This window comes from Myotis lucifugus, unplaced genomic scaffold (genome assembly GCF_000147115.1).
Source record: "Myotis lucifugus unplaced genomic scaffold, Myoluc2.0 scaffold_0, whole genome shotgun sequence".
NCBI classification, from domain to species: domain Eukaryota; kingdom Metazoa; phylum Chordata; class Mammalia; order Chiroptera; family Vespertilionidae; genus Myotis; species Myotis lucifugus.
The window spans coordinates 38,300,504-38,323,883 of NW_005871048.1; the positions used below are offsets into that span (position 1 = coordinate 38,300,504).

The window sequence follows — 23,380 nt, forward strand, 5'->3', positions numbered from 1 at the left end:
CCAGAGGCTGCATGGCAAGCAGATGGAGTGTTAACCCCTTGTCTATTTTAGGTAAAGTAAAAAGATGTCTCACGGGAAAGAAGAGCTATTTGAATGTCACAGTTACTTTTAAAGCGTGACTTTAAACCTCATGAGTGGGAAAGCCCTTTAGCCTGAATGAAATCAACAACACAGGGCGACCCTGCAGGTCAGGCTGCTTTCCTCTTTGCTGCCGTTCACAGCCTCCCTGATGTAGGTGATGAAGACCTGGGACCTCTGAATCAGCTGCTGGGAGAGGTGGGGAGGGGGAGCTGAAGAATCTCAAACCAGGCTGCACGCTGCACGGAAGAACCACTACTGTCCCAGCTCAGAAACTCGGTAGGTAGCATGGGTGTTTTCAGGGGGTGGCGGAAGTGGTAAACATTTATTTAAAAGTTAAAAAACAACAACAACAAACTCATAGATACACAGAACAAACTGAGGGGAGAGGGCTTGCCAGATGGGAGAGGGATGGGGAGGACTGGGTAAAAAAGGTGAAGGGATTAAGAAATACAAATTGGTAGTGATAGAATAGTCATGGGGATGTAAAGTACAGCATAGGGAATGTAGTCAGTAATATTGTAATAACTATGTGTGGTGCCAGGTGGGTACTACACTTATTGGGGGATCACTTTATAACTTATGTTAATGTCTAACCACTATGCTGTAAACCTGAAGCTAATATAATATTGAATGTCAAATGTAATTAAAAATTTTTTAATTAAAAAGAATAAAAGCAGCCCAGCCAGTGGCTCAGTGGTTGAGTGTTGACCTATGAACCAGGAGGTCACGCCTAGATTCCCGGTCAGGGCACATGCCTAGGTTGCTGGCTTGATCCCCAGTAGGGGACGTGCAGGAGGCAGCCCATCGATGATTCTTTCTTATCATTGATGTTTCTATCTCTTTTTTCCTCTCCCTTCCTCTCTCTGAAATTATATATATATTCAGAGAAAAAATCTTAGCTTCACCACTAAAAAAAAGTGTTCATGAAAAAGCATAACATCCATGCAGTGATGTACACAAATCTGAAACTCCACCCCCCCACCCCCCACATCAAGTTACAGAACATCATCATCCAGGGGCCTCAGCGCAGGATTTTTAAACTTAAAACTCTTTTATTCTGAAAAAATTAAAACTCTTCAAGTTGCAAGAGTATTAACAATGAAAGCATGGGCATTTAAGAAATCTTCTCTGTTGATTCTAACATACATACTGTATTGATTGTAATAATTTGATGTTTTTGCCACATTTCTGGCCATACAAAATCTCCAATACTGTTACTGATTTCATCACCAGGTCATTGTTTTTCAAGGTTCCTTCAACATAGAAATTAATGGTACCTCAGATACATTTAATTTTGTTGTACTGTGATTGTTTTTATAACTTTTCATGCATTGTTTATGATCCACAAGCTCCCTTTTTCCAGTTATATATGGATGAAGCTGCCCTGTTAGCTATAAACAAAAATCTTATGTGTACTTGAGAAATAGAAAGGTGGAGATCATGCTAAATATTTGTGGGTCAGCCACTGATTGATAATTGGCAAGGCCAGAGATGAAATCTGGAGCCCCCTACAGTTCCTGGGCAGGGATATGTAAAAGGCAGGAGCCTGAGGAATGAAGGCCTAGTGAAAAAAAACAAACAAAACAAAAACAAGAGCAACCACGCCCAGGCCTGGTGGAAATAGGCAGAAGCCACTCTGAGCTCTGAGTTCAGGAAGGCCAGCAGGAGAAATTCTGAGATGTGATGGGAAGGGAGGATGAGGGAGGCGACAGCAATAAACCCAGAGCCAAGCTTCTCCGGAGAACGTGTGGCCACAGTCAAGGAGCTGTGCTGTCTGTCACCAGAGGCCGAGACACAGGACAAGGCTGGCTCAGAAGGAGTGCAGCTGCCAGGGGGTGCCCTGTGGGACTGCAACTGTGTCCACCTGAGCGAGGCACCTTATTTTAACTTGCACAAAGGCTGCATATGGACTAGCAGTGGCTCTGGGAGCAATGCTGGTACAGCTGGACTCTGCCCAGGCTCTGCACCTCCTCTTTGGCTCCTATACATAGTTGCAGTTCCTTACACGACAGAGAAGTAGCTTTCCCATTCACAACAGCCTGCAGAGTCAGGTGGGAGTCAGATGCAGCTCTACGAAGGAATGTTCCAGATGAATGAGGAGAAACACCTTTAATTCCTCACGTGGTGGTAGAAGATGAGCCTGATGATGGATGTGGGGAACTGCCTGTATGAGGGCATCTCTGGCCCAGAAGTGAACAGTCTTAAAAGGATGAGCCCATCCCTTGAGCTTGGCACCCCACACTCAAATGTTTGGCAAAGACAAGTTCTCTTCAGGCCAAGTACCCAATTCCTTATGTATTGTTCTTCTTGCAAAATATAATTTCGGTTTGCATGCAACATTTTAGGTTATTAAAAGAAAGAGTGCAACAACAAGAATTTTGTAACTCAGTATAGTAAAACAAATGACACTGCCTCAGAATACTAAAGTCTGTCTTGTCTTTGATTTTACAAGAACTTGGATTCACTTAAGGTTGTTCCCTAACAGAACTACGCTCTATAATGAAAAATTCCTCTGTTCTAAAAAAAAAGGCAGGAAAATAGAAAATGAGTAAAAGAGTGGATTTTTGAAATCTAATTTCAGATTGATTAGATTTTAGACAGAACAAAGAATGAGTTTTTGAGTCACATGTGGTTATAATTTATACAGTATTCATATTTTGCAAACTTGAGCCTGTTTGTACACACACACACACACACACACACACACACACACACCCAGAACATCTCCCCATCCCTTTCCTTATAGATTAAATTTGGTTCCTGGATAATGTTAACTTCTCTCTGAATTGCGCTGTTTGGGAGTTTATGCCTATGAGTAGGAAAGTTCTGTTCAGAAAGATGAAACCTTTAAGTCTGCCGAGGCAGGAGCAGTAAGCAATTAGGAGGAACTGAGGAGGGGATCTGCAGAGCAAGGACAGTAGAGTTACCTCTTAGGTTCTGCAAACTGACAGCCCACGACAAGACGGGATCCTCCCTGCTGCCATCCCAGTTCTGAGCTGCCAGAAGAGGTGGGGCTGACGGGGGCTGAGCTTTGGACTAGGCCCAGAGGGGATCAATAAAGGCACTTGTGTGTGCCTGGTGTATATGACAGTCCCCAAACCTCATGTGGCCTTATATGCTGATTATGCTCTGTGCATCCTCTCCCATCCACATGGGCAGGGACCCCAGAGTTGATAGCACATAGCAAAATGCAATCATATCCCTAGACACCCATTGGCACAGTCTTACCTTGTACAGATCTCTGTATGGGGGAAAAGCTTAGACATTGCAACAGGGAGAAACATGATGAAGACAGTGCTGTTTTCAAACCAGCAGGTAGAAGAAAAAAAAGGGATGGGAATGGAGGCCGATTTAAAACAAGGTGACCACCGGCTGTGCGAGGCCAGCCTCTTACCGTAGTGCGGGATGATGGCCCAGGCCATGGCAGAGGCGTAGATGCCGCCGATCATCCAGAACATGCAGAGCCAGCTCAGATGCTCACCCCGCTTCTCTCGGGCCAGCACTTCTGCAAAGTAGGAGAACACGATGGGAATGGCTCCTCCAATCCTGCCAAGAGATACAGAGAATATGGGAAGTCAGGGCTGAACCGTCATGTGAGATACAAAGGGCAGAACCAAAGCAAGCTCTCACAACACATGCTCTCTATCCCAGCATATCAGAGAATGTATACTTTCTATCACTTTATAACTTTAATATTATAACTTCTATGTAATATAGTTTTATAATCTCTCTAATGCAGTGGTTCTCAACCTTCCTAATGCCGCGACCCTTTAATACAGTTCCTCATGTTGTGGTGACCCCCAATTTCATTGTTACAAATTGAACATAATTAAAGCATAGTGATTAATCACAAAAACAATATGTAATTATATATGTGTTTTCCGATGGTCTTAGGCGACCCCTGTGAAAGGGTCGTTCAACCCCCAAAGGGGTCGCGACCCACAGGTTGAGAACCGCTCCTCTAATGCCTTGAACCTGCAATTAAGCCAGGTTACCAAAAGGTGGCAGTGGTGTCCTACTCGTGGCTTACAGATCTCAGTTTAAGATTCCAATGTTCTACGTATTTGAATGTTCTACATATTTGTCAAAAATTACAATATTTGGTACAATCTAGTGAATATTTTAATAAATGCATTAAAAAGAGATAGTATGATGAGCTCTTTCTGGGAGAACACACAAAGAAGAGGTCATGTGAGCACTCAGGGAGATGGCAGCTGCCCGCAATCCAGGAAAAGAGAGTTCTCCAGAACCAACAATGCTGGCACCCTGATCTCAGCGTCCAGCCTTCAGAACTGTGAGAAAATCAATGTCTGTTGTTTAAGTCAAAAACGAGAGAGAGAGAGAGAGAGAGAGAGAGAGAGAGAGAGAGAGAGAGAGAATGAGAATGATATGTCCCACCCATGACGTGATGACTTTGGAAACAGCTTCAAACTCTTCTGGGAGGCTGTCTCCAACTATACCGACTCACTGCTACCCTACAGCAGGTGCTCCCAACCAGACTGATGTGTTGACAAACAGGGTTGTTTCCTAGAATGATTCTGGTCCAATCCAACAGATTCGTTGCTGAATGAATGCATGTGCAAGGGGCCCTGAGAGAATCAGCTAAGGAGCTACTGGTTTAGATACCAACAGAATGAGGTATGAAGCTTCTTTCAGTCAGGGTAATTACCAGAGATGCTGACTGAGTTTTGGAGAGAAAGTGTGATTAATGACTTCTCAGGGTAAGGGTTCTCTAATGTGGGTTTACTGAAAAGAAATTTTGTTTACTCCAGGGAGATATGCCATAGATCTCTCAGAATTTCAAATAGGTCTTGACCCCCAAATTTTAATAACCATTGTCTCAGAAAGCAAGGTATTATGAGAAAGCATTACTTTCTATCATTCCAAACAATATATGACTTCTTAAATAGTTTTTAAAGATGTGAACAATGTATGCAAGCCATAGAGACAAAACCTAGTGATACAATTTTAAAAACTCATTCAGATTTTTATAAGGTAAATTGGTGTCGACATTTCATGCAATTTGATGTCGAGGAGTAAAATATGTGTTTTTCCATTTGGCAATAACTGATTTCTTTAGAGCCTTTGGTATGATCAACAAGTATTGGCAGTGAGCTTAGCAAATGCAATGTGGAGAAAGACCACATCTGTAGGAGACTGCAGGATTTGTAATGTCATTCCACCTCAATGGGTAGGTCAAAATATGGTACCATTTCATGAGTGTGCCCTGCTTACAGTGATGTGGGAGTTGGGTACTGCTGGGTATGGGCAGACCACTTAGGCCAATATTTTTCAATCTGTCGGCTACAAAATTAATTTAGTAGCTGTAAGCAACATTTTAAAAATTAAATAAAGATATTTGAGTACACTCAAGAAATTAGAATAAGTATCATTTCATGAAACTTTTGTCTCCATTACATATTTATAATGTTTCATCATGTGTATGCATACATATGAAAATGTATAATGAGTCCCAATGTGTTTCTTTTTTTGGTGTTTTTTTTAATCCTCACTTGTGTCTATTTTATTCCATTGCTTTTTCAGAGAGAGAGTAGAAGGGAAGGAGGGAGAGAAACATTGACATGAGAGAGACACATTGGTTGGTTGCTTCCCACATGCAACCCAACCAGGGGCAGGGCGCGAATGGCAACCCAGGTATATGCCCTTGACCGGAAATTGAACTCAGGACCCTTTGGTGTGGGGGCCAGTGCTCTAACCACTGAGAAACACTAGTTAGGGTCCCAATGTGTTTAATGAGAGTTGCTGTTCAAAGAGTTTAAAAATCACTAACTGAAAGCATCTATATGTGTTTCCTTGGGCTATGAATGTGGCAGTTGTACTAAAATTTCTAGAAGTATGATTCCACATGACTTCAGATGCAGCACAATTTAGTGCCATCACACCAGGGTAGCTAGACAGCTCCCAGTCCATCAACCAGACCCCCAACAAGAAACAAGCGTGAGTGGCGGCTGTCAGAGCTGGCTCAGTGCCTCGCCACATCAGGCACACAGTCCTCTGGCGGCTTGCTGAGGACCTCAAACCATGGACAGCTAGTTGAATTGAAACATTCAACAAAGTCTTGAACAGATTCAAAATGGTTTCATGACAACACACAATTTTAATGGGAAATAAAATGTCTGCATCTTGAATCATTTGACACTATTTTTTTTTCCACTCGATGTGATGCATTCGTTTCTCTGCACCATAAGGTCCCACTTCTGTGGCCTCACTTCTCAATGTTTAAAAAGAGTCCCAGTTTTTATTGACTTTCCACATCCTAATTAATGTTTCGTCAGGATTCTGGATAGTTCATATGTAAGAGCAGTAACTCACACTTCGTGAAGGCACAATTGCATGTCAAGATATGCCAGGCCATGCTGAACTGAGATCAATGTACTCCAGGGTGACTAAGATGGCAAGTGGAAGGCTATAGACTCGCCTATTAGTTTTAAACAAATCATGTTGCATCAAAGAGATTACCAACTTATAAGGGCATATGAGCAATCCAGCTGGTTTTGATTCAATGCCTCTTTTTTTAAGAGATTATTTTTGCATGGATGTATCTCAATGTTTGTAAGACAGACAGCAAGGAACTCCAATATCAGTGGATGAATGAGTCTGAAAATGAGGGAGGGAATCTATGTAAATCCTTTGCAAAGTCCTTCAGATTCAGAGACCTATAAAACAACCCAAGCATTCACATTTCTTATTGTGAGCTGATCATCTCTTTTGGGGAAAACATTGCTCCTTGTCTTATTGTGATATCCTTTAGGCGAGAAAAACATTACAGTGTGCTATGATGTTAACTATTACTATTCCATTCCCCATCAGAATGCTTATGTGTTGTTTACATAATTTATGTTTACAATGATGAAGCAATTAGATCAGGATGCTTATGAAGGAATTTTCTCAGAATTGGATATTAAGTCTATTTCATTAGCTGTCAAAAGGGTCAAATCTCAATTATCCTTGGCAATAAGAGGCACAGAGGAAATAATGAAAATCCACATTCTACATAGGTGGATTCCAAATAGTTGAATTAACACAATGAAATAAAACATTGATATCTGGCATTTCAGAATTGGGATTATTCCCTAATAATATTAATTTTAGGTTTGTACAACTTTAATTATAGGAATATAAAGAAACTAAATAAAACTGTATTAAAACACATTCCTGCCCAGCTGGCGTGGTTTATTGGTTGAGCATCTACTATGAACCATGGTTCGATTCCCAGTCAGGGCACATGCTCGATCCCCAGTGTGGGGCATGCAGAAGGCAGCCAATCGATGATTCTCTCTCATCATTGATGTTCTTTCTCTCTCTCTCCCTCTCCCTTCCTATCTGAAATTAATAAACAAAAGCAAAACATTCCTAGAATGAGTTGGGAGCCCTCTCCCACCCCATTCTACATATGAGCATGCACATAGACATACCCAAGTTCCTCAAACATTCTGTATTTGACTCAATATTAGCCAGCTGGTGAATATCATGAAACATAGATTTTCCTCAGTAATTTAAGACAAATTCATGAGTAGGATATTGTGTAAGGCAAAGGGTGTATCAGCTTTACCGACAGGATTTCTCCTCTGTTGGGAGAATGAGGCACGTAATTCAATCAGTTTATCACGGCAAGAGGAAGGAGAACGACCAATATCACTGTCTGCACAAACCATGAGGAAAAACTGGGAGCCTGGTGGTGCTAAGGCCTGTACACTTCACAGCCAAACCTCCAGCTCAGGTGGCAGCGTAGGAATGGACTGTTTGTCCCTGCCCCTCATCACACTGACTTATGCTGGCTATTGAGATGGGTGGGAATTCGGGCTTCTGCAATGGAAGAGGGAGGTTGCAGATAAAAATAATTGTACTTAAAATGGCTTGAAGTGTGACATCTTAGGGGAGAAATTATGGGATGTCTGATGACTTTCTGTCCTGAGGAGGGATTCTACTGAGTAATTCTGCTCTGCTTTCATTCTCCAGTGAGCCTGTAACAGAATAATTTCATTCTAACTTATTTCACCATGTGATTTCAAAACAGTCCCTTACCTCAATCTTCCACTTCCCATTTCCTTTGGGAAACGGGCGTTAAGGGAGAACATGAATAAGGAAGAATAACTGTTGTAAAGTCACAGGCTCATACAGGTGAAACACAGAGGGCAAAATCCACCAAGAGCTCTCTAGACAGTAGTATGGGTTTATAAGAAGAATAGTGAATGATGTTGCCTATGCGGAAATCACAGTTACAGATAATTTGCATGAAAAACACCCTTTTAATCCTTACTCAGAATCAACAAAAGAGGAAGGAAGACACAGGCAAGTTGCACAGCAATTCAGAAGCAATTAATTATGTTTTAAATTGGACACAGAAATAACAGTTAAAAGCAGCAGCCCCAAGGATGGGCTTTTCAGCGACTTCTTCATGAAAGCAAATTGGCTATCACAGAGGAGGTTGTTCAGAGGCTTAGATGAAAGAACAGAGATCTAACAGGCTCTGAATGAGCTGGGTTTGCACAGAAAATGAGCTTGCTAGATTGACTAGAAGCCATATGGCTATTGCGAGTAATCAAGATAGAAACAGGAGAACACCTACTAGTAACTAAACCACTCAGCACATCAAGAGTGGGAATCTCCTAGGCCCAGTGGCAGTGCTAAACTGATGGGTGGTTTGGATAGCTTTCGTCCTCCAATCTCCAAAGCCACCGTTTACAGAATAATAGTCTTTAATATGGGCAGTTGCTATTGTTCAATATTATATAAACTATGAATAGAATAATTGGTAGAAAGTGATTACTTTAAAAAGATTGAGATGTAAGTGAATAATTAAATTGACACAATTGTGTTTCTAAGAAAACGTAGCTTCAATTTGCTATCAGATTGGTGCCCTAAGCCCCCAAACTTACAGAAGTCTATGTGTCGACAGCAGCAGACCTAGTACCACTGGGGGAACAGGTATGGTCATAGATCAGAATTCTAATGCTGCCTGGAAAAAAATTAATCTACCTATTGAGAGAGCTGGAAGAATGTATTCATTCCTACAGCACCTAAATAGTGTCATGAATAGAGATGATCATTATGATGAACTGTAAGAAATGATGATAAAAATATGCAGACTTTTCCAGCCTGTACATATCTACTCATTCCTTCCTCTACTCACCCTCCACCCATCCATCATTTAGCCATCCATCTATCATCTCCCCATCCACCCCCTAACCCAGCCATACTCAGCCAGGCACATCACCAGGAGCTGGGAGTATAGGCTTGAAGATCACAAGTTCTTGTCTCAAGGAGCTCACAGGACCAATTCTAAAGAGTGCATATGGCTAATTTTTCACAATTACAGGTTGTGAGTCTAAAAGAACTTTTGCTGTGTTACTTCTCTCTTGAGATCAACAGCACCTTTACGAAAGGGTATACAGGAAAATAAAGTGTGTCCAAAAGATCAACTTTATGTTGGAAATTCTCATAAAAGTCATTGTCTAAGACAATGTTTTCCAATAGAAATACCACATGAACCACATATATATTTTTAATTTTCTAGAAAAGATATTAAAATACAGCAGAAATCAGATGAAGTTAATTTTTTACATATATTCATTTAACCCAATATATCCAAATATTATCATTTTGACATGTGATCAATATAAAATTATTAATAAATGAAATATTTTGTGTTCTTTTATATGTGCTAAGTTTCTGAAACTTAGTGCTATGCATTTTGCAATTACCGTATATCCTAATTTGGCCACATTTCAAGTACTTGGCTGCTACATGTGGCCTGTCAGACAACACAGGCCTAAGAAAACACTGACCCTCTGTTTACAGTTTGGGTTTATGATTATTTTTAGATCAAAGCTAGTTTAGTCTGTTGCCTCTTCTTCCATATTGGGCGAGTTCTTTCCATTTTGATTCTCTAAATCAGAAATCTTCCTGAACTGGTCCGTTCAAAAACGTTTATTTAGTGCCTTTCATATATTGGGCATTGTGTCCTATGAAATCAGAGACATTGCTCATTGAATCTGAGATAGCACAGTCTGGTGGTTATGAACATGAGCTCTGGAACCAGACTGACTGGCTACGATGACACCACTTACCTTGGACAGCTACTTAACCTCTCTGTGCCTCAATTTTCTCATCTATAATGTTGGTAGAATAAATAGTACCTTCCTCCTAGGGTCACCATTAGGTTTAAATGAGGCAATATTTATAAAGTGCTTAACACAGCATTTCTCACAAGGTGAGCACTATGTAAGTTTTGAAAAATTTTTAATGGGTTTGTATTTTTCCAATATGATAAGGAAGTAAAACATATCTTAAAAGAAAGACTACTTTTTAAAAAAATATATTTTATTGATTTTTTACAGGGAGGAAGGGAGAGGGATAGAGAGATAGAAACATCGATGAGAGAGAAACATCGATCAGCTGCTTCCTGCACACTCCCCACTGGGGATGTGCCTGCAACCAAGGTACATGCCCTTGACTGGAATCGAACCCGGGATCCTTGAGTCCGCAGGCTGACGCTCTATCCACTGAGCCAAACCGGTTAGGGAAAGAAAGACTACTTTTGAAGGAAAATCTTATAGCTTAGAATTAGACTAAGATGCAGAAGACCTGGGTGGGGGTCTACTGAACATTTGGAAGTCAATCTATCTGTGCCTCAATTTTCTAATTTAAAAAAAGGCATGCCCTGGCTGGTTTGGCTCAGTGAATAGAGCGTTGGCCTGGGGACTGAAGGGTCCCAGTTTCGATTGTGGTCAAGAGCCCATGCCTGGGTTGTGGGCTCAGTCCCCAGTAGGGCGTGTGCAGGAGGCAGCAGATCAATGATTCTTATCGTTGATGTTTCAATCTCTCTCTCCCTCTTCTTTCTTTTCTGAAATCAATAAAAATATATATTTTAAAAAGGCATAATATTTTTGCATTCCTAATTATTTAAAAATGGTGTGGACATAAATGAGATGCTAGATATAGAACACTTTAAAGAACTCCAGTTAATGGTGATCATTTCTACAAAACAAAGCCGTTCTGGTTATTATAACAATATAGCCAGCTAGTGGATGGACATTGCAAAGAGCTATGAAGTATGCATTTGTGAGGCTCTGTACACAGAGGGAGAAGTGACTACCCATTCACTTATGATAGACAGACACATTGGAATTGCATCTTACTTCCTGTTGTTATTATATTTTTCTCCTGACCTTCATGCTCAGCAGCTCCAGGCCCTCAGTGAGCAGCTCCCAACCTGGACATCGCCCAGCATCTGAAGCATTATCATTCCCATAATTAACAGTGACTGGAAGCAAATAATTTAATCCTGGGCAAATGAAAATGAATCAATGGTGTCAATTCCATTTTCCATCTTTCTAATTTTCTGTAACAAAAGAGGAGAAGGAAGTGTCTGTTCCCTGGAGTGAGATTCACTTAGGAAAGTGAGAGACAGCTGAATAATTAGTGATGCCTTATTCCTCATTCCCGCAAAAACACTGTTGTCCCTGGCAGGAAATTTATTCTTGGCACTGAATAAATATTGAAAGTCACACAGAATATAGCAGCTGGACATATTTATGTTACTAAGAAGAAATATTCATGACTTGGTGTGGTAAATTAAGCAGAAAGCACAGTTAGAGGCAATGAAACCATAAGCCCTGATAGTCATCAGGCTAAAACCAGAGCTCCTTCCCGTCTCCTTATATGCAGAAACAGGAATATAACCTAGTGCTGCAAATGATGTTTCAACAATAAAATAAGATAGAACAACCTACAGTGTTTTCAATAAAATCAACATGAAGCCATCTTAACCTTGGATTTTAGGACCCACAGAGTTGCTAGTTCAAAAGAACTTAACTGCAACTTAAGTCCTAGCTGGGGGATTCCTGGTTCCATTACTGGATGGTTAGAGTAGACTGTGACCCAGAAATTCTCCTCCTCCTCTGAGATTCCCAGTGTATGGAACCAGTAGACAGGTGCTGTGTCAATGTGAAGATTCTGTCCGTTGTGATAGAATGGGACCTGGGAAATAACCACAGGATGGATTCAGGGACCCACTGAACCCACTTTGAGATGAACCTGAGCTAAAACTCCATTGATTATCTGTCTTCCATAAATCCTTACCCTGACATTTTTAAAAAAGTATTTTTATTATTTCAGAGAGGAAGGGAAAGGGAGAGAGATAGAAACATCAATGATGAGAAAGAATCATTGATTGGCTGCCTCCTGCACACCCCACACTGGGGATTGAACCTGGAACCTGGGCATATGCCCTGACTGGGAATTGAGCTGTGACCTCCTGGTTCATAGGTCAATGCTCAACCACTGAGCCACACTGGCCAGGCCACAGTAACAATTTAGGTCTCCTGGAGTGTCAGTTCAGAACCAGTGCCCAGTAATAAGTCCTGAAAAGTCTGATTATTTTCTTTTCCCTCATGCACAATTACCCTGGTAAAAGGCTGTAGGTATCTTGAGGAAGGCTGAAAGATTAACAGTATAAATTTTCAGTAATATACCAGGATCTTTCCTCAAGGGGACCCGGGATCTTTCATCCAAGGGGTTCTTCATCTATAAACTGGCTCAAGTCTTGTAATTGAACTCTCTGTTTTTATTATACAAGTTAAACTTTTGTTCACTTGACTAGAACTCTTCTGCTTATACAGATGAAGTAAGAATTAGTATCTATTTCACTTCCTATCTATTTCACTTCTAGGTGCAACCTCCATATAGGTCTGTGCAGTCCACTGCTTTGACTCCACCCTTTATAGTAACCACGCCCACGTTGGGCAACTAAGCAGTTAAAGAGCAGACACACTTGTCTTGTCAATCCCTGTCCTCTTGGAATTCACATGCTGGGGAAGAGGAAAATAAACACATAAAAAGCAAATATTTTAAGGCATCAATAAGTGCTACCAAGAACACAAAAGAGAACTCCCAGGGTCTTTCTCAGGGCCTGGGCTCACCTACATCCATGAAAGACCCAGCATGGTTTCAGGGGTAGAGCAGGTGCTGGAGTGTTTTTTGAGGTGAACTGGAGTGGAATTAGAGAAAAAAAGAGACTTGGCTGAGACCACCCAGCAATTCAGAGATAGAGTGTCCTGATGAACTCTAGAGCTACTGAGGAAAACCTAGGTGTCCATAGACAGGTGAGTTGATAAAGAAGATATTGTGTGTGTGTGTGTGTGTGTGTGTGTGTGTGTGTGTGTGTGTATACACAGTGGAATATTATGCAGCATTAAAAAAGAAGAACATCTTGCCACTTGTGACAACATGGATGATCTACAGGATATTATGCTAAGTGAAATAAGTAAGGCAGAGAAAGACAAATACTATATGGTTTCACTTATATGTGGAATCTAACAATAAAAAAAACAAATGAACAAATAAAACAAAACAAAAACAGACTCAAAGAAACAGAGACCAAAGGGATGGCTACCAGAAGGGAGAAGTTGGGGGGGGGGTGAAATGGGAAAGGGAAATACAGTCAATAATATTATGATAAATGTGTGTGGTAACAGATGATTACTAGTAACTCAAGTCACTTAGAATTAGCGTGGTGATCACGATGTAAGGTATAAAAATGTTGAGTCACTATACTGTACACCTGAAATATAGGTGGGGCAAAAATAGGTTTACAGTTGAAATACATGAAATATGGAGTTTATTCTAGCATTTTTATTAATTATTGTATTATTTTCCATACAAACAACTGTAAACTTACTTTTGCCACACTGTATAACCAATATAATATTGTATGCCAACTATACATAAGTAAAAAATCTTATGAAAAAGTCCTCTGTCATCGACTTTACATGTTACATGTTAGTAACATGACCCATAAAGTCAGCTAAGAAAGATCACTATCTTTCTTCATTTTCTTTAACTTCATTTCCCAGGTCCCCTTAGTTGCTGGATCTCACAAAACTGGGAGTTTTGTCACGTGGGCCAGGTGAGTAAGCTCAGGTGGCGGCTCCTCTCAGCCCTGCCCCAGCCGAGCGGATCTCCATCTATTCTGGGGAGCAGGGAGGCGCCATTTCACTTGCCCTGGTTTCTCCCAAGTCTTTTGCCTATGGTTCCTCCTTTCTGTTTCCCTCATGGGCAAGACTTGAAATTTCAAAGCCAGAAAGAGGCCTCTTTTTTTACTCTCCCTCTGCTGTCATCCGGAGGCAGTGAGCACAGGCAGCTTAGCTGGAGGACTGGGACGAAGAACAAAGAACAGTAAGTGCCAAACCATCGGGGACTGTTCCTAAGCATTATCCCACACTTCCTCCTCTACCATGTACTCTTAACACATTATCTCACTTGATCCTCACACTAGCTTTCCAAAAGATGAATCAGCCTGGAGAACCCGAGTGACTTTCCCCAGGCTCACAGTAAAGGGCAGGGTAGATGGACTTGGCCTCTGGACTCCTAGTCCTGTGCCAACTTCGCAAAGGCACAGTGCACTTGCCTCTGGCATCACAACTAAGAGAGCTTGCTGAGTTAGCAATACACTGTCTGTGCTTTGCCAGGTAAATTACGTTATTTAGAGGTCATCCTGCTAGCGGAAGGATGATTTATCTGCAACAGAGAAGATGATGTCATGAATATACCCAAGTAGTCTCTGCTCTGTACTGCCCTTGAATTAGCTTCTGGACAGTCCATTCATTTTGGGTATTTTGCAGCCACCATAATGGCCCTCTTCTCGGCAGTCAACTGGGCTGATCATATCACATCAGATTGGCAATTACTATTGCCATAATAATTTGGCCACCGTCAGGTACTTTTGAGTCTGTGGATATGGTTGGAATTTCCTGGATAAGACTGCAAATGGAAAGGACTGGAAAATTCAGAACTTAGGCTATTAGCCTTCTCCATACAGGCTATTGGTATTATGTAGGTAGAAAGCAGAGGGAAACTTGGCCTTTCCTGGGGGCAAGAATGCTTTATCCCATGGACTTTGAGAAGGTCCTTTAACAGAGAGCTGCAAATAACACCTGTTCTTCCTCAGGTGTCTCAAGTTGCTCAGAATTATGAATGTTGCAACCCTTGAATCCATGAACCAAATTACCTTCCCACGTCAGCGGTATATGCAAGCCAGTCTCACAGAGCTTTGAACATCAAAGACTGAGGAAAAGCTCCTTTCCTCAACCATTTCAACACAAATTATTGATTCTGATCATTTATTTTCCAAGGAGAAAATATTTTTATACTTTCCCAAACTTTCTAACCTTCTAGGTCAGTGGTTTTCAACCTGTGGGTCGCGACCTCTTTGGAGGTCGAACGACCCTTTCACAGGAGTCACCTAAGACCATCCTGCATATCAGATATTTACATTACGATTCATAACAGTAGCAACATTACAGTTATGAAGTAGGAACGAAAATAATTTTATGGTTGGGTCACAACATGAGGAACTGTATTTAAAGGGCCAGAAGGTTGAGGACCACTACTCTAGGTTTACTCGAATGGTTTACTGAAATGTATTGACTCTGATGAAATTTCCTGAAATTTGTGCAATTTCGTCAAATATTTGCAAAGTGCCCATTGTGTGCAGAATGTAGCATGTGAGGGGCTGTAAGAAGATTAAAAAAGAAGTTTATAAAAATTTGTGGATAATACACCAATCTCAGTATGTATACAAATCTTGTAGAAGAAAATCATATAAAAATTTAAAATTATTTTGAATGAGCTATAAAAGTGACCCATTAGTCTGCATGGGGAAATATTTGTGCTCTTGAAGTAACCCACTTATGCACTTTCTCTCTGATGCTTTATATTCCTGCTAATCTTAGCTCTGATTTTAAAGTACTACTCTATGTAATTAAGAAAAAAGCATGTTGTAGTTTTCTGACCTTCTCTTCTGGCAAAACTGTGTTTTGCTCTGTGGGTACATTTACCATCAACAACCACAACTGATATGCTGCTCAAATTCATAACCCAGCATTGTCTCCTTCCCTTTCTCCATTTATTTATTTTATTTTATATGATTCCTATAGATTCATCTTATGCTATGCACTTTAGAATGTCTCTAATGAAAATAAAGTGCTCAAGCACAAATCAGAAATTTTTTATTTCTACTATTTTTTTCCCTTATCCAAGCAGAGTTCCTTGGACTCTCCTAATTGAGCTTCTGGGTTCCTAAGCTTGGACTGGCTTAGTAGTAACAAGTGCTTCAAGCTCTTTAACGAAAATGACTACACCATTGGCTGTACTATGCCATTGCACTTGGCTAACAGCACAACTTCTGTTAGTTCAACAGAAAGTCAAGAACTTAAAAAAAACAAAAAAACCTATTCCATCTCAGGAAGCAGGCTTCCTACCTAGTTAAATATGCTGTTATTATAGATAAATAAAACAACATTTACTGGAGACACTCTCGTCCTGGATTTAAGAGAGTGCCTGAATGGTTCAAACTTTTAATTATCCATAATATAGGACCAGAGCTATTTCTTGCTTGAATTAAATTTTCAGAAGAAAAATACATTTATGAATGTGCTCTGCCATGGAAACAGCTTTCCATTTAAAACAATACCCATTTCCTAGAAGTAAAATACTAAAAGAATCAGCCATGAGAACATAGACATATGTTCCCTTCTCTTCTGGATGTAAATGCTGGTAATTGCATTTCTAAGAACCAGCATTATGGTCCATAAGGCTGACATGAAGATAGGGAAGGAGATGTGTTAAGGGATGATTTCTTGGTAATGAGGTCCTCTAGAGTAGAGAACACGTATAATTATGAAGAATAAACACTTTACTATAAAATATGAAGGAGAAAACCTTACCCGAATCCGGAAAGTAAGCGACAGAAGAGAAAGAAGCCATAACCTTGGACAAACGAAGAAAGGAAGGCAAAGGTTCCGTTGACAGACATGCAAATCAGAAGAGACTGTTTCCTTCCCACTTTGTCTGCCAGTCCTCCCCAGAAGAACGCACCCACCATCATCCCGAGGTAGACTATGCTGCCTGCAACACACAGAAAACAAAGAAACACGTCAGCGATTGAGAGTAAATGACACATGTAACAGCAAATGAACAAGGAGCAAAATACATTCCAGCATTTTGCATGGCAAAAGTTTCCTCTAAAAACATATCCTTTAGGACACACTCATCAGCCTTCAAGTTGGGGAGTAAGCTCTGTGGGCTACCTTTGGCTGCCATGACCAATGGCAAGGGCAAAAAACAAAACAGTCACATTCTCACCAGTTGTGGGGATGGGTACAGAGCGGGCAGGCATAAGGAGTCTCCACACAGAACAAGTCTGTAATGGGACTCACAGTTACATCACCTTTGGTCGGAATGCCTGACTTACCTCCATGACAAGGCCATGATGAGGGACTGAGTCAAGGGCTCCCACGTCAGAGTGGATTCCCAGTCTGCTTCCAGTCCCTGCCTGTAGCACATGACCTGGGCCAAGGTCAGACCCTTAGGGACCCTTTAGGATTCCATGGGTGCTTTCTCTCTAGTCCCTTCTGAAAGCCCTGGCTCTTTCTTAGGGAGGAAAGAAAGCTGGGGAAGGTGAGTTCAGAGATTACAAGATTTAATCTGAAAATAGTCTCACGCTCCGTGCACAACAGGAAACTTTTTCTCGGAGTGTAAGGAGAAGGGAAATCGCTGTCAGCACTTTGGAAATGATGCCACTCATCACAGTTGGCTTCGCTTCCATAAGGAAGCAAATGGAAAACCAAGAGCTAGACAGACGTCCCTGTGTGAGTATATACACTTGAATTTTCTAATTCACTTGCTTCTTCTAAAGACCAGGCCCTGTAAACCCTGTCCAGGTTCTTTCTCAGGATTTAATGACATTAGATGTGGCAAATGTTTCTTCAGGGAGGTTTCCAAAAGGGTGTGCAGTGTCCAGGGGAAAGGGCATAGTTAACAATGAAAGTTCGTTATATCTGAATGTGGTGTTTAAAAAGCTGCGAACACACCTTTCATTTATTTCTAACTTTTCCCTTGCTTCACCAAAGCACCATTTGAACAGCCCCTTTTCAAAGGCACATTCAAGATACTCAGCAGCATCTACGTAGTAAGCTTAAAAACACACACAAACCAACCACTGGCTGATGTATTGCTTTGGATTCATTTGGGAAATAGCCTACTTAAACATTTGTCCTGAATTCATTTGCTTACCACACTATTAATGGATCAATATAAGACCCAGAAAGAGAGCACTTGACAATCTGGTGACCCTCACATCAATGGCATGTGGATGCTGCTTTGCAGACGGCCAAGTTCAGACAGCTACAGTGAACAGCCAGTGTTGGAGCAATTGCAGAATAAGGCAAAACAAAGCTATTTTCCTTTAGACTCGGATACTGCAAAGAGGTGGCTGGCCAGCCTCATCTGGGTGGGACGGTATATTTGTCTCTGTGCTATGGGGCTGCCCATACACACATACACAGATCATCCTTTTCAATACACATACCATGGGCCCCAATGCATGTCCAGGAGACAATGCAAAGGAATGTATCAGCACAAGGCAAAGGAATTCCAAAAGCAGACAGATCCACCCAGGGAAATGCATATGCAATAGCTCTTATTTATAAGAGGCTCAAGTTTGCTCTTCTGTTTATTCTCAGAAGAGTAATCAGTAGCTAAGCTTGTTCATAATAATGTCTGTGTCTTTAAAAATGCCTACGAATCAGAATGAGAGCTCCCACAGATCAAGAGTGGCCCGTGGCTGCTGCAGTCTGAGCACTAGGGAGTCTTTCTTGAGCTCCAGCCCCAGGAACAACCACAAAAACAATGATCACTAGCACTTGCTGAACCCAGTTCTAAGTGCTTACGTGAATGAACTCATTTACTCTCATGACGACCCTTGGAGGTTAATACTATGGAAGCCCAGTTCGCTGCGGAGGAGCCTGAGGTACAGAGAAGTTAACAATCTGACCACAGAAAAGTGAGTGGTGACTACATTCCAGTCGGTCAGCAGTTCATTGTATAGTGTGGTCATGATTCCTCCAACACCCTGGCTGGCCTCCTGTGAAAACATCCCAGTTTGTCCAGGCCCCTGTGAGGTGGGTGGTACCACCTAGGATTGAAAGCAGTACCTCAACATGTCTGAGGTGCCTTCTCCCTGGGCATCACCTTCGTAGAGTTAGCTAAGTCGGGGGTAACAGAAAATGATTGACAGGAGCTAGGAGGAAATGCTGCTTCATTCTACCCTCCCATAGGACAAGGGGTACACTACTCCTTCTAAGACACTTCAAAGGGGCACATTCCCAATCCTGGTGGGGGTCAGGGGTCAATGCTGAAAACAGCTTGGTGGTGCCAAAGGGAAAATGAAAATCCAATTTGTTAAAAAGTACTGGCTTCCACGCTTTGGTCCAAGGAGGGCAACTCCCCTGCTTTTGGGTGGGGGAGGGATGATACTCCTGCCCGACTGGTCTCCACATCCTGTCATCCCCCTTCTTCCAGGCAGTCGCTTAGCCTCGTATTCACTAAGCCAGAGCATGGCTTTATGAAGCGATGATTCCAGTACGTTAAGGCTCCTAACTAGGTGCTGGTTCTCCCCCACCCAGCAGTAGTGTGAGGACACAGCCCATCCCAGGAGCTTCCAAAAGCTCAGAGGTAGTCAAGGCTGAGCTCACCCTGGACTTCTGAGATGGAGACGCTTAGGGACTTGGTAGGGGCAGAAAACCCTCATTTCTCATTAGCACTTGGTCCTTAAGCCATTTAAAAATAAAACTTTAAAATGTATTAGAGGTTTTAATATATAAAAGAGTAAAATTAAAATGGCTCATCCTTCAATTCCCCCAGATATCCCTATTAACATTTATTACACAAACAAACATGCTTACATGGCCAAAAATTCAAACCATATAGGAATGTATAAAATGAAAATAAAACGTTCCTTCTCCTCTACCCTTGACCCTTTTCCCAAAGGTTACTATTATCAATTTTTTGTAACTCTTCCAGACGTTTTATACATATAAATATATAAAAATGGATATCCTATAAGAACTACCTGTTAATACAGTTTCTTTTTCCTGTACAGTGTTTATCTTTTTTCCACTTGTGTTCAGGATTTCTCAACTAAGCAAACCAGAAATAAATCTCTGCCAGAATTTTAATAACTACTTCAAAATACATTTCATAAATTTCAGAAACGCAATCACTACCAGCTATTAGGGGAAAACCAAACAGTTCTGCTTCCATCTCGTATTATTGCTATGCCTAAAATAAATACACTCCATCTCCTTAAATGACAGGATATTAAATTCAACTTTAAAGAATTTGTTAAGCACCCACTCTACATGACTTTTCCTGAAGTGTGAGAATGTAAGGATTATAAGTCATGTTCCCTGACCTTAGAGAAGGTGAAACATAGCAAATTCATCAGACACCTACTCAGGAGAGGAGGGAGTTGGTGTCACACCCATTATTTCACACAACCCTCCAACAACCCCATCTGATTATGGCCACTACAGAGAGGGACATCCGGGCCAGAACTTTCCATGGCCTCCTGAGGACATATGACCAAGATAGAACAGTGCTGAGGAGTTCACTCAGGTGCCTGGGCTCCAAGTCTCTATACCAGTGGTCGGCAAACTGGCCCCTTGAGTGTGGCTCTACCACAAAATACCACGTGCAGGCGCGCACGTACAGTGCGATTGAAACTTCATGGCCCATGCCACGGGGCCAAAGAGCCGCATGTGGCTCGCGAGCTGCGGTTTGCCAACCACTGCTCTACACCATCAAGATGGCTCAAAGGGCTTGTAAGTCAGTGAGGGAGACAATAGGCAGATAGCTGAATGAGCCCAACTGTGAGGTGTGTGGTTTGATGGGTGCGTAACTGGGACCCCGAGGGGTGGGAGGTGGCTACTGATTCTGACTGTGGCCTCTGGGAAAGTTTTACTGAGGAGGGAACATCTGAGAGAATCCTGAAGGACAAGAATGATTTTGAGGAATTAAATTCCTCCACCACTGAGAGGTTTAGAAGAAAAGGTAGTATTAAGCTGTATCTTCACTTCTACTCTGATCAAAAATAGGTTTCAGATTCTAAGGTAATAACCTTGTGTGCCTACGTTGGGTTATTACCCGGTAATTAGGCTGTTCCATTGGGCACGCCGTGGAGAGCATTAAGCCTACCTAGTAGCTTACTTAAAACAAATGAAACAATTAGAAGGTTATTTGTTGATCCTATGATCTAATTAAAGCCAGACTTTTCAATGTTAGTAAAGGCACCATGTGACTAAAACTGGAAACCCTGGGACCATCAGAACAGAAACTGTATGTACTTCCTGTCTTGTTTTCCCATTTCCACTTTGCTTTCACGGTGCTGAATGGGGAGTCCTTGAAAACTCAGAGCAGAGATCTGCTCTTGACATGGACCAGCCTTGTCAGCTCTCTACTCATGCTGCTGCTGCTGGTCAGAATTAAAGGGTATTTTAGTTCAAAGTCCCTTATTTTACAGGCAGGAAACTGAGGCCGTGAGAAGTCAGTATTTGAAATGAGGTCTAGATCCTTGCTCCTCAGACTATAAGCCCTGGAACAACAGCACGGGCTCCCTGGGGGAACTCACTAGGAACGCAGCCTGTAGGGCTCCACTGGGACCTGCAGACACAGACTGTGCATTAGAACAAGATCTCCACCCCATCTGGGTGCACCCCTGCTGGTCTCCTAGAATCTGAAAGCACTTTTAGGCTGCTGTGCTTTCCACTGAAACACATAACCTCTCCAATACTTTTTTTTTTTTTTTACTTAAAGTTTGTATTCGTCTAATACATGTTTGAGAGGAGAAGATGCAGGCCATGGAATATTGGAATTCCGAAGACACAGAACAAGCAAGATCTCCCTACACAGGAGGGAGATTTCTAAAGGGCAAGCAGGAACTTCGGGCCCTCCTGGCACCTGTCCTCCTCAGGACTGGAGGCAGCCCTCCATGTTGAGAGAGGCCAGGCTGTGATTCCGGGAGCCTTTCAGGAGCCTAAGGGAGATTTTAATTCAGCTGGGCTTTCAGGGGGTTGAACCTGACCTGAGAAACAAACAGGACCTGAGGCTCACTCTACTCCCTCCACCACCGCTGGGCTTCAGGCCATTGTTGGCCAGCTCAGCTCTTGGTCTTTCAGAAGACAAAGGAGGCCTCAAGCATGATTTCCCATTAAGGCATTTTCTACCATGGGGCCGATTCCATTTTATTTAATCTAGCCTCATTTCCCCTGACAAATATCACATTTCCATATCTGTCTCTTTGCTAAAGTCGATTTTGATTCTTCCTGACAATCCCTCAGGGGCCACATCTTTCCCCCAGCATCATTTTAAACCACCTGTAAACTAAACAGAACAATTTTAAGTAATGGTCTACAGTGTTTTTCTCAGAGTAATTTTTAGCCAATACATTTTTAAAAAATTGTCTTAAGTATTTCAGTTACCTATGGCTAATGCATTATTCTATAATTCATGGCATCATTTATTTACAAAGTGATTTTCGATGAAAAACATTCTGTGATGGTATTGTGAATTCAATGATGATCTTCATTGTGATGATCACACAAACCTTTTATAAGAGAATTTTTCTTAGGTTAAAACAACAAAATTTTTAAAGAGATATTTTTATTGATTTCAGAGAGGAAGGGAGAGGGAGAGAGAGAGAGAAACATCAGTGATGAGAGGGAATCATTGATTGGCTACCTCCTGCATCCTCCCTACTGGGGATCGAGCCTGCAACCCCAGCATGTGCCCTGACTAGAATCGAACGTGACCTCCTGGTTCATAGATCGACATTCAACCACTGAGACATGCCCAGCCGGGCTTGAAACTATTTAAAATAAACTATTTAGGCTTCTCCAAACACTAAGCCCTCACTTTTTCCAATTATTATTTTTAGCAGCCACAGCTAAGGGCCATTATGTGTTCCAATACATTTATGGACTTTCACAAAAATCAAATAAAAGTAAAGAAAGTACTAATATCAAAGGCATATGTACAAATGAAAAAAAAAAAGCCCTTTCTAATTTGCAATGGAGAACACTTACAACAAAAGTCAGCTCACCTTTGCTGGAAAGAACTGTAAATATCAGATGCAGTCCATAGCACCTCTCTGACGGTTACATTTGGAAAGTCTGACATTTAAGTTTGTTGGTCCAGGCCGACTGAGGGACCTGCTTATATAGGCAGGTAATGCCATATCGAGTAACATTACTACTTGTTACCTAAGTCCCCCTGGGTGTTACACAGCCTGTGAAGGTCCAGGGACACCTTCCCTGAATCTCAGTGAACACAACTGGCGGAGGGGGAGTCCAAATAATGCAAGTGAAATGTAATCACCAAATTTATCATCCGAAGGACTAGACAAACGGACCTTCACGTTGAATAGGGGAGGAAAATATTA

The 23,380-nt window shown here is 41.6% G+C and overlaps 1 protein-coding gene across 3 annotated transcripts in view; it reads right to left on the reverse strand.

Moving 5' to 3' along the window:
* Window positions 1-23,380, reverse strand: part of SV2C (synaptic vesicle glycoprotein 2C) — a 159,177-nt gene that overhangs the window by 78,843 nt on the left and 56,954 nt on the right. For all 3 annotated transcript variants that reach the window (XM_023750573.1, XM_006081311.3, XM_023750577.1), the window contains exons 3-4: window positions 16,830-17,010; window positions 3,476-3,627 (exon numbers count right to left, since the gene is read on the reverse strand). In XM_023750573.1, the coding sequence (XP_023606341.1) occupies window positions 3,476-3,627; window positions 16,830-17,010 (333 nt within the window). The remainder of the gene's footprint in view (window positions 1-3,475; window positions 3,628-16,829; window positions 17,011-23,380) is intronic.